General features: G+C 40.6%; 1 protein-coding gene across 1 annotated transcript in view; it reads left to right on the top strand.

The window, feature by feature from the left end:
• FAM135A (family with sequence similarity 135 member A) overlaps positions 1-16597 on the top strand; it is a 391169-nt gene that overhangs the window by 295270 nt on the left and 79302 nt on the right. The window contains 2 exon segments of the mRNA XM_029595652.1: positions 4583-5149; positions 5152-6928. Coding sequence (XP_029451512.1) covers positions 4583-5149; positions 5152-6928 — 2344 coding nt within the window.

The following is a 16597-nucleotide window of genomic DNA, read 5'->3' as shown; positions in this document are numbered from 1 at the left end:
GTTGTATCTCCTTTCCTCAGGAAATACTCTATTAATTTTTCCTAACCTCTCTCTCTCGCCCTAGGGAGAGACTGGGTTTTCCACATTCCTGGACAGTAATGCTGCGCTTACATTCTATCTACATTGCACTGCATTCCATGTGAATTCCACTTGACTCTTTCCTTCATGCAAGGGTCAAGCTGCTACTTCCAGTGGCCACACAGACCTAATCCTTCTGATTAAGTGGTCTATATTTCCTTTCCTACCAACAAGCAGACATTTCACTACAACACTGTGGGTATCCACATACTGTTGTGTCCGTCTTAGCCTTAACAGCTTCCCTTTGGTTACTGCTGCTTGTACTTTTTTATCAGGTTGCAGCCTGGAGTCCTCTCCATACCTTCGCAGCCTATTATTGCTTACATTTGACTAGCCGGCATGCTCCATGTTTGGCCAGTCCGCCTACTCTTACTTTTTTCAATTCACTACCCAACATCCTTCCACGAACCCATTATGGTGTTGCGGATGCCCTCCGTTCCCATTTCCACCTCAGTCGTTACGCCTTTGTGCATCTGCGGTGTATCTGGTGCATTCCCGGGCATCCTCAGCTCGGTACTCACCCATTTGTGAGGACTACCATCCTGCTTGTCCTGTGAGAAAGCAAATGTTGCTTACCTGATGTAACAGGTGTTCTCACAGGACAGCAGGATGTTAGTCCTCACGAAACCCGCCCGCCACCCCGCGGAGTTGGGTCTGTATACTTTTATTTTAGTTTCGCTTGCGCTTTTTAGCTATAAGACGAGACTGAGGGAGACACCTGTGGCTCACAGGGATAATTGCAGGCTGGGCATGCTCAGTGCACCCAGTGTGCTAGTGTCAGTCAAAGCTTGTTGAAACTTTGACAGAAAAGTTTTCCGTACAGGGCTCCATCCTCGATGTCACCCATTTGTGAGGACTAACATCCTGCTGTCCTGTGAGAACACCTGTTACATCAGGTAAGCAACATTTGCTTTATCAGGGTCCCAAGTTAAGTTGTCTGAGTTCTCCTGGGGATATCCACACAGTGCTCCTGGCTTACAGCTCTCCTGGCTGGCTCGCCAGAATGTTCAACTGGTATCCCCAGGTAGACGTTCCTCCAGAGGATCTTTTCTCAAAAACCAGTTTCAGTTGTATCGAAGAATAGAGAATCTGGAAAACTTAGCTAGGTCTCTAAATCACAGTATACTGAATTTTTTAGTGACAAGGTATCTTTCTTTTTTTTTTAAGTTCCATCATAATTTTATTGATAATGCAGAAATTGTCATGGACCATATGGCTTTGTTCCATGAAATCGATTAGATAATTATCTTCCAATAAATCTGTAACTCTATACTGTTTTAATTTATTTTTCTGTTTCCATATACCTTTCTAATTAAAGGGTAGTTTTGGAGCACCCTCTCAGAATGGAATAGGAGGAGATGTCCTTTCGTGGATTACAAACTGGTTAAAAGACAGGAAACAGAGTAGGATTAAATGGTCAATTTTCTCAGTGGAAAAGGGTAAAAAGTGGGAGTGCCTTAGGGGATCTGTACTTGGACCGGTGCTTTTCAATATATATATAAATGATCTGGAAAGGAATACGATGAGTGAGGTTATCAAATTTGCGAATGATACAAAATTATTCAGAGTAGTGAAATCACAAGCGGATTGTGATACATTACAGGAAGACCTTGCAAGACTGGAAGATTGGGCATCCAAATGGCAGATGAAATTTAATGTGGACAAGTGCAAGGTGTTGCATATAGGGAAAAATAACCCTTGCTGTAGTTACACGATGTTAGGTTCCAATTAGGAGCTACCACCCAGGAAAAAGATCTAGGCATCATAGTGGACAATACTTTAAAATCATCGGCTCAGTGTGCTGCAGCAGTCAAAGCAAACAATGTTAGGAATTATTAGGAAGGGAATGGTTAATAAAACGGAAAATGTCATAATGCCTCTATATTGCTCCATGGTGAGACCACACCTGGAATACTGTGTACAATTCTGGTCACCGCATCTCAAAAAAGATATAATTATGATGGAGAAGGTACAGAGAAGGGCAGCCAAAATGATAAAGGGGATGGAACAGCTCCCCTATGAGGAAAGGCTGAAGAGGTTAGGGCTGTTCAGCTTGGAGAAGAGACGGCTGAGGGGGGATATGATAGAGGTCTTTAAGATCATGAGAGGTCTTGAACGAGTAGATGTGAATCGGTTATTTACACTTTCGAATAATAGAAGGACTAGGGGCATTCCATGAAGTTAGCAAGTAGTACATTTAAGACTAATCGGAGAAAATTCTTTTTCACTCAACGCACAATAAAGCTCTGGCATTTGTTGCCAGAGGATGTGGTTAGTGCAGTTAGTGTAGCTGGGTTCAAAAAAGGTTTGGATAAGTTCTTGGAGGAGAAGTCCATTAACGGCTATTAATCAAATTTACTTAGGAAATAGCCACTGCTATTAATTGCATCAGTAGCATGCGATCTTCTTAGTGTTTGGGTTATTGCCAGGTTCTTGTGGCCTGGTTGGCCTCTGTTGGAAACAGGATGCTGGGCTTGATGGACCCTTGGTCTGACCCAGCATGGCAATTTCTTATGTTCTTATGTTCTTAATTGGTGGAATAGGATTCTTCACAACATGTAGATGGCATATAATACAATCCCACCTGTCTAAACATGATTTAGATGGCTACTCCTTATCCAGTCTCCTCCAGAATATCCTGATGATATGTGGTAGTTAACACTGGATAGATGTTACAGTTCACTTTTCCTCCACTTTCTTTCCTCCTCACAGGAATGAATGTGAATCCACTCTTTGTTGACCTTTGATGGGTTCCTCAATCTCTCTGAGTAAGAGACTTTTGAAAAACTCCTTTTCTCCTGAAGTGAATAAATTCCCTAAGACCCTAGAGAATTTAGTTGCTGGATCAAAAATAAAAATACAGACTTCCAAAAGCAACAAAAAGTGAAGAAAGAAGGGACAAAACTTCCTCCAAAGCAAAATCAAAAAAGGAAGTAAAACAATTTCTCAAAAAGAGGAGTTACCATTTATTTTTTCCAACCCAGATCTTACTCCTAAAGGTCCTAAGGAACCCCTTTCTAAATAAAAAGCGAACAAAAGGAGGAGCAGAAAAAACTTCAGTCTGCTTCCTCAAAGTTCAACTCAAAAATGCCCACCCTGTCTTGGGTTCCCCCCACCCTTTTTTTTCCAACTTTTAATTGAAGAAGTACCAACAAAGATAAGACTTCTCTCTTGAACATTTTGTAATAACGTATCATAATATCAACGCTTAGAGTAAAAGATACACTTTATAACACATTCCTCATTTTTCCCTTTTCTCCTACCCCATCCCAATCCCCTTAGTCTTAAGATCTCCAGTCCATATAGGGCTTCCACATATCTGTAAACAACCTTATTCTATCTTTTTTGATGGCCATCAAATGTTCAATTCTATAGATCTCCAGCTATTTGTAAAACTGTGCCATCTTAGGTTTCACCATTTTCTTTCAATTCGCCTCAGTGGTGCATTTTGCAGCATTAAGGATATGAGAAATTAATTTATTAAACTCATGAGGGACCGCTTCTTTGATGGAACATAATTTTACTTGGAGGTTTTGGGGGTGTCTGAGTCTAGTTTTCCTCTGATCAGTAAGATTTTTTTTTATCTCCCCTATCCAAAGAAGACCAAGGAGAGAGGGAGGAGGAATTAGAGATATCTTCGTGAAATCTTAATGTTTCAAAACTTCTGTAGAAATCAGAGCAAGAGGTATCTACTAGAGCAATATTGTTTGTGACATTTATATTTTTTCAGGATTGAAATGACTTATTTTATTTTTGAAATTGACAAGCATTATTCAAAGGACAGAAATTTTGGGTTCTTCCTGATTTGTCTAGAACCAAATTGGAACACAAGTTTCTAGCCATGCAATCTGAGGCTTGGTCTTTAGGTGGTACTTCTTATTCGATATCCGTGCACATGTATTTTAACATTTAATGATTTGAAATATGTATTTTTTGAACCTTTGTATTTAAGAGCTATTGTTGATTCCAAGGGAGAGAGTCAAAGATAGACTGTGCCTAGGTAATCGGCATCAAATAGAAGTGTGGGCAAGCTTGACTAATTTAGGAGAGATGTATTTTTCCTTCATTGTTAGGCCTGTGGTCCCCCAAGGCCTATTTTCTGATTCCTTCTACCCCTGCTCCCGTATTGTGGTCTTTGGATTGTATATCGTAATATGTTTTCTTTATATATTTTGTTTTCTTATGTTACTGATTGCTATTGATTGCATGTCCAGCTTCTTTCTGTTTCAGATATGTTATGCATTTACGTTTATACAAACTTCAATAAAGATAAAGTAAAAATTCCTTAGTATTATTTTGTTTTACAAAGCTTATACTTTGGGGAGCAAGTGAGAAGGAAAAGTCATAGGATGTTATTTCTCTAGTTCTGTTCTTGTTGGAGACTTAAAGTAATATTTAGAACTGGTATGACTTTGATATAATATTTTATAATTTTAAGACTGCTTTTAAAAATGTACTCTTGTGTCCAAACCATGTACTTACTGTTTGTTTCTTTTTGTAACAGATTTGGATGTCCCTTGGTTTGGAGTACAAAATCTGGAGAGATCAGATTCTAATAAATCGGAGAGGTTGGAAACTGAAGAGGGTCTGGTAGCTGGATTTTCCAGTCCTGAATTCAAAATCAGACCTGCAGGGGTATCTAGTATTTGGTATACAGAATGTGAGAAGCATCTGGCAAAGCCTCCTAAAGGAAAAAATGAGGATACAAATAAATCAAAAACAAAGGTTAATAAACTCATGAAAACAATGAAAGCTGAAAACACAAAAAAAATAGTTAAACAAAACTCCAAGGATTCTGTGATTTTGGTAGGATACAAATGTTTAAAGAGTGCAGCTACAGAAGACATTTCTAAATCCTTTGAAGGCAGGCCTCCACTCAGTCAGAAGGAAGGGCTGGATCCCACGATAGAGGGATTTGCAATCAATGCCAAGAGCTGTGTCAAACAAATAATTCAAAAAGAACTTCCATTTTTACCATCTAATGTGGATAGAACTGAATCCATAAAAAGTGGAAGCAGTCAGCACAACCAGTTTGTTCCTTACCATGCTGGCAACCTGAGTCCTTTTCACAGGTAGACATTTCATGTACAGTTGATATGTCCCAGGCAGGTACTGGAGTTACACAACTAGCTAACATCTTTCCACCTAGTGGTACAACTGAAGATTGCCTTGATCATCAAACAGCTGTGCCATCAGGACCGAGAACAATTGAGGTCAAGCCAAGTATGAAGAACCCTTATGAGGGTGAGAAAGTAACTATTATTATTGGTTCAAAGAAAGAGTCTTTGCAAGATGTGGTGTTTAGAGATGATTTGCAAATACATGACTTTCGGCCTACAGACAGTGGAAGCCTGAAACTGGTAGAGCAAGATTCTGTGTTTGAAAAGGAAATTGGCCTAGAAACAAATTTAAGACTAGTAGGTACTGGAGATGCATTGGCCAGACTAAAACACCATCCATCTTCTCATTGCACAAAAGAGGTTCACATTATTGTAAGTGGAGATACAATTAAGCTACCAGATGTTAGTGTTGCCTGTGCCTCATCTAGGTTTTCTGATTCGGGTATAGAAAGTGAACCCAGTTCTTTTGCAATGCTTCCTAACCCAGAGGCAGTTTTCGAAACTGTGCTAGAGCAAGGTGCTCCCAACAGTGAAAGACTATATCCTCAGCTTTTGCTGAAACCAGATTCCAGTGTGAAGAATTCAATAGAAAGTCACTGCACTGAGAGCACCAGTGCTGTTAGCGAAATACAATCATCCTTGACATCTATCAATTCGCTGCCTTCAGATGATGATGAGCTATCGCTTGATGAAAATTCAAAGATCTCTGTGGTGCCTGAATATCACTTAAGTGACAGCAAAACTGTGCTGGATCTGGGAAACATTGATTTGCCAAAATTCAACCAGAAATCTAGTGTAGTTTTGCAGCAACAAAGTGTCGTATTTTCAGAGCAGAGTGAGGAGCTGGTATCTCTGCATTCCTCCCTCTCCAGCATCAGAGATCCTTTCCAGATTACAGTTTCTGATGAAGATACAGCAAGCGATGTGAAAAACATCACACATGAGAACATCAGCACTGGTCACACGGATTCCCAGAGTGTAGACCAATGTCACAACATTACACCAATTAGGACTGAATTGAACTCTGAGGTTATTTATCTTGGGGAACCTTGTATTGTTTCAGGTTCTGTTGCTAGTAATGCTGAGGGTATTGTGGAGAAAAGCAGTGAAGGTAAAGAGTGTAAACCTTCAGAACAAAAACAGACCACTGAAGGAATGCCTGACGCTGAAATTGAAATTCATACAAATATAGCTAACGTTTCTTCAACCAGCAGCACTGACATGGTTAATCAAGGGTTTGTAGAAAATTATTTTGGTTCACTGAGTAGTACATGTATTTCTGATATGAGCTCTGCTGAGATCAATAACACTGTTAGTCCCCAGAAAACATCTTTCGAGAAACAAATTATTGATCCTCCTTCTGAGGAGGAAGAGGAGGAACAGGATCATGAAATGATAGAAAATGGATACTATGAGGAAACGGATAATAGTAACGCTTTGGATGGAGCAGCTGATGTTCAATGTGAAAAATGTGATGGTTTAACAGAAGAGAAAATCATGAGATCAGAAAGGATTAACAGTGAGCACTTACGGGATGGAGTTAACATGCCTGGTGTCTGTGCACCTGGTTGTCTGTCTTTTTCTTCTGCACTGAGGGACTCTCCTTGCAACATTGCATATTCTTCCAGAAGCAAACTTGATACTATTACAAAACAGCCAAGTAGCACAAGCTTTAGCTCAGCTTCATCAATATCCTGGTATGAAAGCTCTCCCAAACCTCAAATGATAGCGTAAGTAAGAAGATGTTTTATATCAATAAGATCATTATAACATGTTCAGTAAAAAAAAAAAAAAAAAAAGTTTAGATGGTGTTTATTATATGTTTATTTTGAGAACTGTTTGGTTTACATGATACTGATCATTACTAGGCATGATATCGTGTTTAAGGGTAAGTTTGTATCGTTACAACTACATGGCAAAACATAAACATGAGTTTGTATATACTACTTTGAATCAACAGGACTACATGAAGTAACTGCATGAAACTTAGCGAGACTGTGAAATCTACTTGTACTGGAACTAGTTCTTACTACCTTCTTGAATTATTTTGGTTACTTAAAATGATATTTTATTGAAAAGTTTTTGATGAAATAATGCTTGGTTCAGCATGAGTTTCTTCCTGGATTGGTGATGCATGATACACTCTAGAATATTTCTGGTTATAAAAAGTCAAGTTATGTTTCATAATTATTTGCAAGAAATCAATGAATCACAGCCCACTGGAAACATTGCAGTACCTTTTGAAGAAATATCTGATTTGTGGAACCATTTTATTTTTCTTCTGTTCATTCGGTGAACAAAATTCTAAGTCATCAGCGTGCCAAATGTGGGGTGACTCGCTGTATTGTACTGGTATTTTAAGTGTGAGCAGGCCACAGGGTCAGACAGTGGTTTCCATACACTACTTCTCCCACCGCTTCAGCAGATTTCTGCGAACCAGTAAACTGTAGACAAATGCTGGAGCACTTGAGAAGTGCTTCTTGCCTTCCACTGCAGCCTGCTCACTCCTTAGTGCCAGCATGGTACCATGCTATTCTGTAGCACAAGAAGGAGAGAGAGAGTGGGAGAGGAGGAATGAAAAGGGACCAGGAAGAAAGAACTGGCATCCTGCATCACTTTGTAGCATAAATGCTGGGATTCAGTACAGGAAAAGGAGCATAAATAGGACTGAAGTATGTAAGAGATGCTAAAGGGGGAAAGCGAGGAGGAAATGAGGAATAAACTGGGGGTTATTCAGTACTTTCTAGGATCCATTAGTGCTATTGATAAGCATTTGATTTTCTGCCTTCTAAAGGTAGGACCAAGGTGGACTATATAAAATAACAAGGCATTGTGTATATAAGTAATGAATATATACAGAGATGAGGTTGTAAGTAAATAGATACAAAGTAAGGTATATCAGGTAGGAATAAGGAAGTGGATGTATTAGGTATAAATTGTAAGTTAAACAGTAGTGGTGTGAAAAATTTAGAACTAGTTGGCTGGAGGTAGCCCATGAGTGGGTGAACTTAGTGGAATTCTTGGTCAAAAAGACATCCGATGGGCAAGAACTAGAGGATGAATCTGCTGTTGGAGTCTAGGGATCTAGATTTCCATGTTTTTGCTAAAGTGCCTTACATGTAGGTAAGTGCTACTGACAAGGTGGGTCTCTTCCAAATTCCTTGACTTTACCTTGTTAGTGGAACCTTCCTTTATTAAGGATGCATGGGTACATACATAGCAATTTCTAGCACCATGATATGTATCGGAAAATGCTGATTGAAATTACTTCTTCCTCCACATCCCTGTCCCATTAAGCTCTGAATGAGAAACTCTGGCAAGTGTACTTCTTGACTAGTGGATTTGGCCTTGACATTTTATGCCCTGGCCCTTTGTTTTCCCCTAAACTTTGAAAGATATTTTTTTGTTCAACACACCAAAACATAGTTAAATGTCAATAACTTGATATTTTGTTTCACTGTGAAATTAATAGAGCAAGTCAGCACAACTTCAAAAATTCTCGAGTCATTTGTTCATATTTCAGCTTTTTTCTACATCATATATTTTGTGATTTATAAAGTAGAACTATGTATCCGTTTAAATGCAAAAAATGGGTACATACTAGAGGAGCAGACATGCTAATCCAATCTGCATTTATTTTAAGATCAGTTAGTAAGAGGTACAGGAACATTAAGCTTATTTTTCACAATGCTGTGGATAATTTGAGCAGTCTGATATCTAATTTGAATATCCCTTCCCTCCTGCATCGCTTCAAAATAGTCTTATTGCTGCCAGGGTCAGAGCAGCTGGTCATCTTTTGACTGATACTGGGATATGGATCATCCACTGATTTGTTTCTTCTTTTTTTTTTATCTTTATTTTGCACAAGAATGGAAATATAAACAGCAATCAAATACAGAAAATAAGTCGTATATGGCTATAAATGGTGATACAATAATGATAAACAGTGTCGAAAATTGTCCATTCAGCTCCATGATGTCCAGACCAAATAAAAGAAGCTCTAGGTTAAAATCAGTAGCCCTAGATAAAAACATAAAACTGCCATACTGACTCAAATTGACCACTGACTCGGATTAGCAAGATAAAGGTTTCAAACAGTGGTCAATCCAGGTCAAACATATTTAGTAGGATCCTAAAGAGTAGATAGATTTCATGCAGCTTATGCCCAAGGATAAGCAGCAGCTTTCCCTAAGACTACCTGGTTAATAAAGATTTATGAGCTTTCCTCTTGGAACTTGCCTGATCCTTTTCATAACCCAGCCTGTTCATGAATTCTTTGCTTCAGTGTTTACAAATGAAGATTTTGGGGAGAGACCTGCTCCAGAGGTGGTTTTCAAGGGTCATGATTCAGATGAACCAAATCACGGTGAACCTGAAAGATGATGTAGGCCATATTGACAAACTGAAGAGTGGCAAATTGCCTGGACTTGATGCCATACACCCTAGGGTTCTGGAAGAGCTAAAAAATTAAATTTCAGATCTGTTACTAGTAATTTGTAACAGATTGTTGAAATCGTCCATTATACCTGAAGATTGGAAGGTAGCCAATGTAATCCCGATATTTAAAAGGCTCCAGGGGTGATCCAGGAAACCTGACTTCAGTCCTGGGAAAAATCATGGAAACTATGCTAAAGAATAAAATTACAGAACATATAGATAGACATGATTTAATAGGACACAGCCAGCAAGGATTTTCCCAAGTGAAGTCTTGCCTCATAAATCTGCTAGTTTTTTGAAGGTTAATAAACATGGATAAAAGTGAGCTGGTAGATGTGTAGTATATTTGGATTTTCAAAAGATGTTTGACAATTAAAAAGTCATGTGGTAGAAGGAAATATACTTTTGTGGATTGCAAACTGGTTAAAAGACAGAGAGTAGAATTAAATGTCCATTTTTCTCGGTGGAGAGAGGTAAACAGTGGCATGCCTTAGGGATCTGTACTTGCACCAATGCTTTTTTAAATATATTTATTAATGTTCTGGAAAGGAGAAAAATGAGCAAGATAAGTTAGCTAGTGACACAAAATTATTCAGAGTAGTTCAATCACAAGTAGATAGTGATAACTTGCAGGAGGACCCTGTGAGACTAGAAGATTGGGCAACCAAATGGCAGATGAAATTTCATGTGGACCAGTGCTAGGTGATGCATAAAGGGAAAAATTACCCATCCTGTGGTTACATGTGGGCCAATACAGTAAAACTTGCAGGAGAGTCAGCGAGCACCCAGGCCACTCTCCTGGGCGCGCGATTCAGTAAGCAAGAGCATGCAAATGAGGGCCTGCGGTAAAAAGGAGGTGCTAGGGACACTAGCTCGTCCCTAGTGCCTCCTTATTGACAGAAACGGTGGCTATCAGCGGGTTTGACAGCTGACGCTTAATTTTACCAGCGTCTGTTGTCTAACCCGCTGACAGCCATGGGTTCGGAAAACGGACGCCGGCAAAATTGAGTGTCCATCTTCCAGGCTGCGGGCAGATTTTGTTTTTTTAAGAATTTTTATTTTTTTTTATTTTTGGGGCCTCCAGCTTAATATTGCTATGATATTAAGTCGGAGGGTGCTGGCCAAAATTAACGCCTGCACACTTTACTTTCTGAATCGCGCGGGAATAACTAATAGGCCCATCAACATGCATTTGCATGTTGCGGGCGCTATTAGTTTCGGGGGGGGGGGTTGCCTGCGCATTTTCCACGCGCTATTGCCCCTTCCTGTATAAGGGGTAAAAATAGCACATCGAAAACACGCGTCCAAACGGGGACTAACAGTGCACTCGGCCTGAGCGCACTTTATTGTATCAGCCCGATGGTTAGGTTTCATGTTAGGAATGACTAACCAGGAAAAAGATCTGGGCATCATAGCTGATATTATATTGAAATCATCAGCTCAGTGTACTGCGGTGGCCAAAAAAGCAAACAATGTTAGGAGTTATTAGAAAGGGAATGGTGAATAAAATGGATAATATCGTCATGCCTCTGTTTCACTCCATGGTTGGACCGCACCTTGAATGCTGTGTACAATTCTGGTCGCATCATCTCAAAAAAGATATAGATGCACTGGAGAAGGTACAGAGAAGGGCAACCAAAATGATAAAGGGCATGAAATGGCTACCCTATAAGGAAAAGCTAAAGAGGTTAGGGCTGTTCATCTTGGAGAAGAGATGACTGAGAAGGGAATATGATGGAGATCTACAAAAGCATGAGAGGACCTAGTACAGGTAAATATAAATCAGCTATGTACTCTTTCAAATAATAGAGTGACTAGGAGGGCATTCCTTGAAGTTAGCAAGTGGCACATTTAAAACAAATCTAAGACCATTCCACAATTAAGCTCTGGAGTTTATTGCCAGATGATGTAGTTAAGGCAGTTAGCTTAGCTGGGTTTAAAAAAAGTTTGAACAAGTTCCTGAAGGAGAAGTCCATAAATTGCTATTAGGTTGATGTAGGGAATAGCCACTGCTTGTTAATAGCATTAGTAGCATGGTATCTATTTAATGTTTGGGGTACTTGCCAGGTATTTGTATCCTGGATTAGCCACTGTTAGAAACAGAATGCTGGGCTTGACAGACCCTTGGTCTAACCCAGTACGGCAACTTCTTATGTTCTTACACTGATTGTGCTTTTGACCAATGGGCCAAGGATTTCAACATATTGCCCATGATAATGAATGGACCCCTTTCATGAGTGGTGACTCCTAATATGGATCCAAACATCGTGTAATTATCATTTTGATTTTTTTTTTTTATAAAATGCTGCCAAACATGAGGTGTTACACCATAGTCAACATCCTGTTCCTCATGGTTCCTGGCACGACATTGTATCCTGTGACCTGCTGGGGCCTCCCAGCATGTCTTCCAACATCCTGCTCCTCTGCTTGTATTCTGCTGTTCTGAGTAAGGGCCAGTAGCAACTCACCAGCTTTATAGGACCAGTACCCAGGATTTCCTGTGAACAGATTGAGGACATCAGTATTCTTCTAACAAAGGAAGCTCACTTCTCTGGGCAGGGGCCTGAGCAGAGGTCCTGATTCTTCATTTCTGTGCATCTGGCTGCTCCTGATTCTGACTACAGACTGAGACCAGGCCTAGTTCCTAACCTTGCTTCTGTCTTCTACCTGCCTTGATTCTTGCTTTTCTCCTGCTTCTAAATGGACTCTTCCAGCCCAACCACATCTCTGTCTTACGATTCTGTGCTGTGCTTTGAGCCTGTCAGTCAGCAGCCAGGGTCCACTCTTCAAAGCCCATGTCAGTTTGCTCAGGTCATGGACCTAGCCAACATTCCCCTGCTTGAGTTTCTGTGGGACTTCTCCCAAAAGGTCCAACAACAAAAAAGAAATCAAGGTCACATTATTGGTATCTTTCAAGACCTTTCTTTGCAGTTAAATAAATTGCAGTCATCCCTGATTATGGCTATACCACCTCCAACAATGTTCACAACCAGTCGCTGCTCCTACCTCATCTCTGCCTACTCTTTCACTTTACCTCTGCCACCTTGGTATGATGATAATCCCAAGACCTGTAGAGCCTTCATCAATCAGTGCCTGATTCACTTGAGCTCCATTCAGCCAACTTTGCATCTAAATGAGTGAAAGTGGCCTTAATATCTCTGCTCTTTGGTCAGGTTCTGGCATGGGCTTCTCCTTTATGTTAATGAGTCTCTATAACTTTCAAGTATTCCTGACCTGCTTCAGGAAGTTCTTTGATAAGCCCACTCAAGCATCTTCTTCAGCCTCAGAATTACTCCACCTGAGACCAGGCTCCATGACCATTGGGCAGTAAGGTATGCAGTTCTGTATCCTGGCCTCCAAACTCTTTTGGAATGAAGAGGTGCAGATAGATGTATTCTGGCAGAGTCTATTGGATAGGGTCAAAGATGAATTGGCTGGTTGTGGCACCCCCACCAATCTGGATGACCTTGTATCCCTGTGGTTGAAAATTGACATTCAACTCCTGAGAACGGGAGTCCTCCAAACATGGTCTCTGTTTGGCACCCAGCTTTCACAGACCTATGATGCCCCATGTCTGGCCCCCTTCACATCTAAATCCAAGAAGGAACCCATGTAGCTAGGGCGAACCAAGTTATCGGAAGAGGAGAAGCACCAGTGAAGGTTAAACAACCTCTATTTATACTGCTCAGGCAAGGTTCATTACTTTGCCTCTTGTCCAGAAAAGTCAGGAAACTCCCATGCCTATGGTTGATCCGAGAAGTGGTCCTAGGCACTACTACTCACCCACCCCCATGTCAAATTGTATTGACTGTTCAATTGGATTTCAGAAGTAAGGAATTCTCAGTGATGCTGGCAACTTCATCGATGAAGGTCTGGAGGAAAAATTTCATATAGATCTGGAACCATTGAAAAATCCTGTCTGCATTTCTCCAGTCTATGAAGAATTATTGCCAAGAACCATTCACTACATGAATGCACCTATGACATTATGACTGGGACTCCTGCATGAAGAAGGCATCTCATTTTTCTACTTTGAAAGGCATTCAACTCTGTTCTGCTAGGTCTACCCTGGTTATAGTGACACTGTCTGGTCATGAACTGGCACAATGGCGATATCCTCTCCTGGAGTACCCATTGTTTTCAGAATTGTCTGCTTTGCAACTCTGCTCATCAGATCTTCGAGTTCTTCCAGGTTTGTCTATACTTTACATATCGTTTGCAGACATCTTTATCATAAAACAGCCCTGGACTCTCCCACCCATTGCTCATATGATTACACTATAGACTCAGTGCCTAGCAAAATACCGCCTTAGGGTATTCATCCCTGAGACTGAAGCAATGTCGGAGTACATTCGGGAGAATCTCGAGAGGTTTGATCAGGCCATCCAGTTCTCCTGCTGGAGCACGATTCTTCTTCTTTGGCAAGACAGATGGTGGTTCACGCCCATGTATCAATCACTGGGGTTTGAATGCCAGTGCCATAAAAGAAACAAATACCTCCTGTTGCTGATTATCTGAATTGTTTGACCAGCTTCAAGGAGCTTCAGTCTTCACCAAGTTCGATCTTCAGGGGATGTACAATCGTATATGCTTACGAGAAGGTGATGAATTGAAAACCAATTTTAATACTTGCAATGCCTCAACAGTCTTCCAGAATTTTGTCAACAACATATTCAGAGACTGTTTACCTGTGTCATAGTATATCTAGATGGCATTCTGAGCTTCTCGTCTGACCTTCAGTAAAAACATTGTTCTTTAGTGGCTAAGAAATCATACTCTATACGCCAAGTTGGAAAAGTGTGTTTTTTTTAATGGAGTCCTCCAGTTCTTAATTGGCCCCAGCCAGTCTGTCTCGAGGCAATCCAGTGCTTTCTAGGATTTGCTAATTACAGGCAGTTCATCCAATATTACTCGACTTATTGCTCCTATCACTGCCCTTAGTAAAAGTGGGCTATTATAAGGATTGGCCACCTAAAGCAACCCAAGCCTTTACCCTCCTGAAATCTGCCTCCTTTTCTGCACCACGTGACTTTTTTTTTTTTTTTTTGGAAGTCAACACCACCTCTATGGGCATAGGTGCTGTTCTCTCACAGTCTGCCCGTAGTGGCAAATTGTTACTCTATGCCTTCTATTCTAAAAAAAAAATTCTCCTCAGCACAAACTAACTACAGAATTAGCGACTGAGAGCTGCTTACTGTTTAAACTAGCTTTGGAAGAGTGGCATTACCTATTGGGGGGTGCCTTGCCATCCCTTCACTATCTTCACTGATTATAAGAATCTGGTATACCTCCAAATTGCCAGAACACTTAACCTGTGGTAAGCCTTGTTCTTTGCCTGATATAACTTCTGCCTAACCTACTGGCTTCCTGGCTGGAAAAAATGTTATAGCTGACACCCTTTCTCTAGTTCATTTGACCCTGCTGATATTGCCAATGATCCTCAGTATCTTCTCAACCTGGCCAAGATTATTGCAATCATCTCTCCAGGAAAGACATTTGTCCTCAAACCTTGTTGACGAAAAGTCTTGAAATGGTCCCATGATTCTAAGCTTGCTAGTCACCAGGGTGTCTGTAAAATCTTAGATCTCCTTTCCTGCAACTACTGATGGCCCAGTTTAGCCAAGAATGTATGTGACTGTGTATCCTCCTGCACTAATTGTGCGCAAAATAAGACCTAACATCAACAAATACTGGAATTACTCCATCCTTTTCTGGTAACCCTGGACTAATCTGTCTATGGATTTCATTACTGATCTACCTCCCTCTGGGCACACTGTTATTAGGGTAGTCATCGATTGATGGTCTAGAATGACCCATTTTGTTCCTCTTCCAACCCTCCCTACAGCCCTAAGTCTCTTCAACCATTTCTTCCAACATATATTCCAGTTACATGGGCTTCCTGAATGTATTGGCAATGACTTTGAGTACAATTCATATTAAGGTTTTGATATGCCCTCTGTAAAAAAAAAAAAAAAAAAAGTTGGATGTTAAATCAGACTTCTCGTTGGTTTATCATCCCCAATCCATTGGCCAAACAGAGAGGGTTAACCAGATCCTAAGAAACTTCGTTAAAGCTTACGTGTTGGCCAGGCAGGATGGCTCGGTTCAGTTGTTCTCATGGGCTGAGTTTTGTTATAACAATCAAGTCGATGAATCCTCTAGGTCCTCTCCATTTTACATTGTGTACAGCAGATATCCTAAAATACCTATACTTCTCCAGTTATCCCCAGATACTCCAGTGGCAGATCTTCTTGCTTCCAATTTTCAAGAGGTTTGGGAGAATATTCAGATTCTCCTCATCAGAGCAGCTGACTGTTACAAAAGGTGTGCTGACAGAAAACAGACCAGCACCTCAGTTTGCTCTAGGAGATATGGTTTGGCTCAGGATTAGAAGCATCTGACTCAAAGTACCCTCCTTTAAATTTTCTCCCTAATGTATTGCTCCTTATCAGATCATAAGACAAATTAACACAGTGACATACAAAGTCAGGATTCCTCCTTCCCTCCATATTTCTAACTCCTTCCACATCTCACTACTTAAACCACTGGTTTGCAGGAGATACTCCAAGAAAATCCCTCATCCCACTTCTGTTTCATTTGCCTCTGATGCAGAGTTTGAGATCAATGAAATCATTGACTCGAGGGTGGTGAGAAACATTTTGTTGACTGCCCTGTTCTCACAGGACAAGCAGGATGGTTGTCCTCACAAATGGGTGACATCGAGGATGGAGCCCACCACGGAAAACTTCTGTCAAAGTTTAATAGAACTTTGACTGGCCCCTACTGGGCATGCCCAGCAAGGCACTGACCCTGCAGCCAGCAGGGGTCTCCCTTCAGTTTTCTTTTTTCCGCGCAGCAGTTGCCACGCGGTGAAAGGAGCTCTCTAACCACGTTCCTGACAGGAATTTGGAAATTAATTTCCTAAGAAAATTTGCCCCTCAGGGGTCTCCCTTCGACAATTT

The sequence above is a fragment of the Rhinatrema bivittatum genome, chromosome 3 (genome assembly GCF_901001135.1).
Source record: "Rhinatrema bivittatum chromosome 3, aRhiBiv1.1, whole genome shotgun sequence".
NCBI classification, from domain to species: domain Eukaryota; kingdom Metazoa; phylum Chordata; class Amphibia; order Gymnophiona; family Rhinatrematidae; genus Rhinatrema; species Rhinatrema bivittatum.
This window is presented reverse-complemented; position numbering and strand designations above follow the sequence as displayed.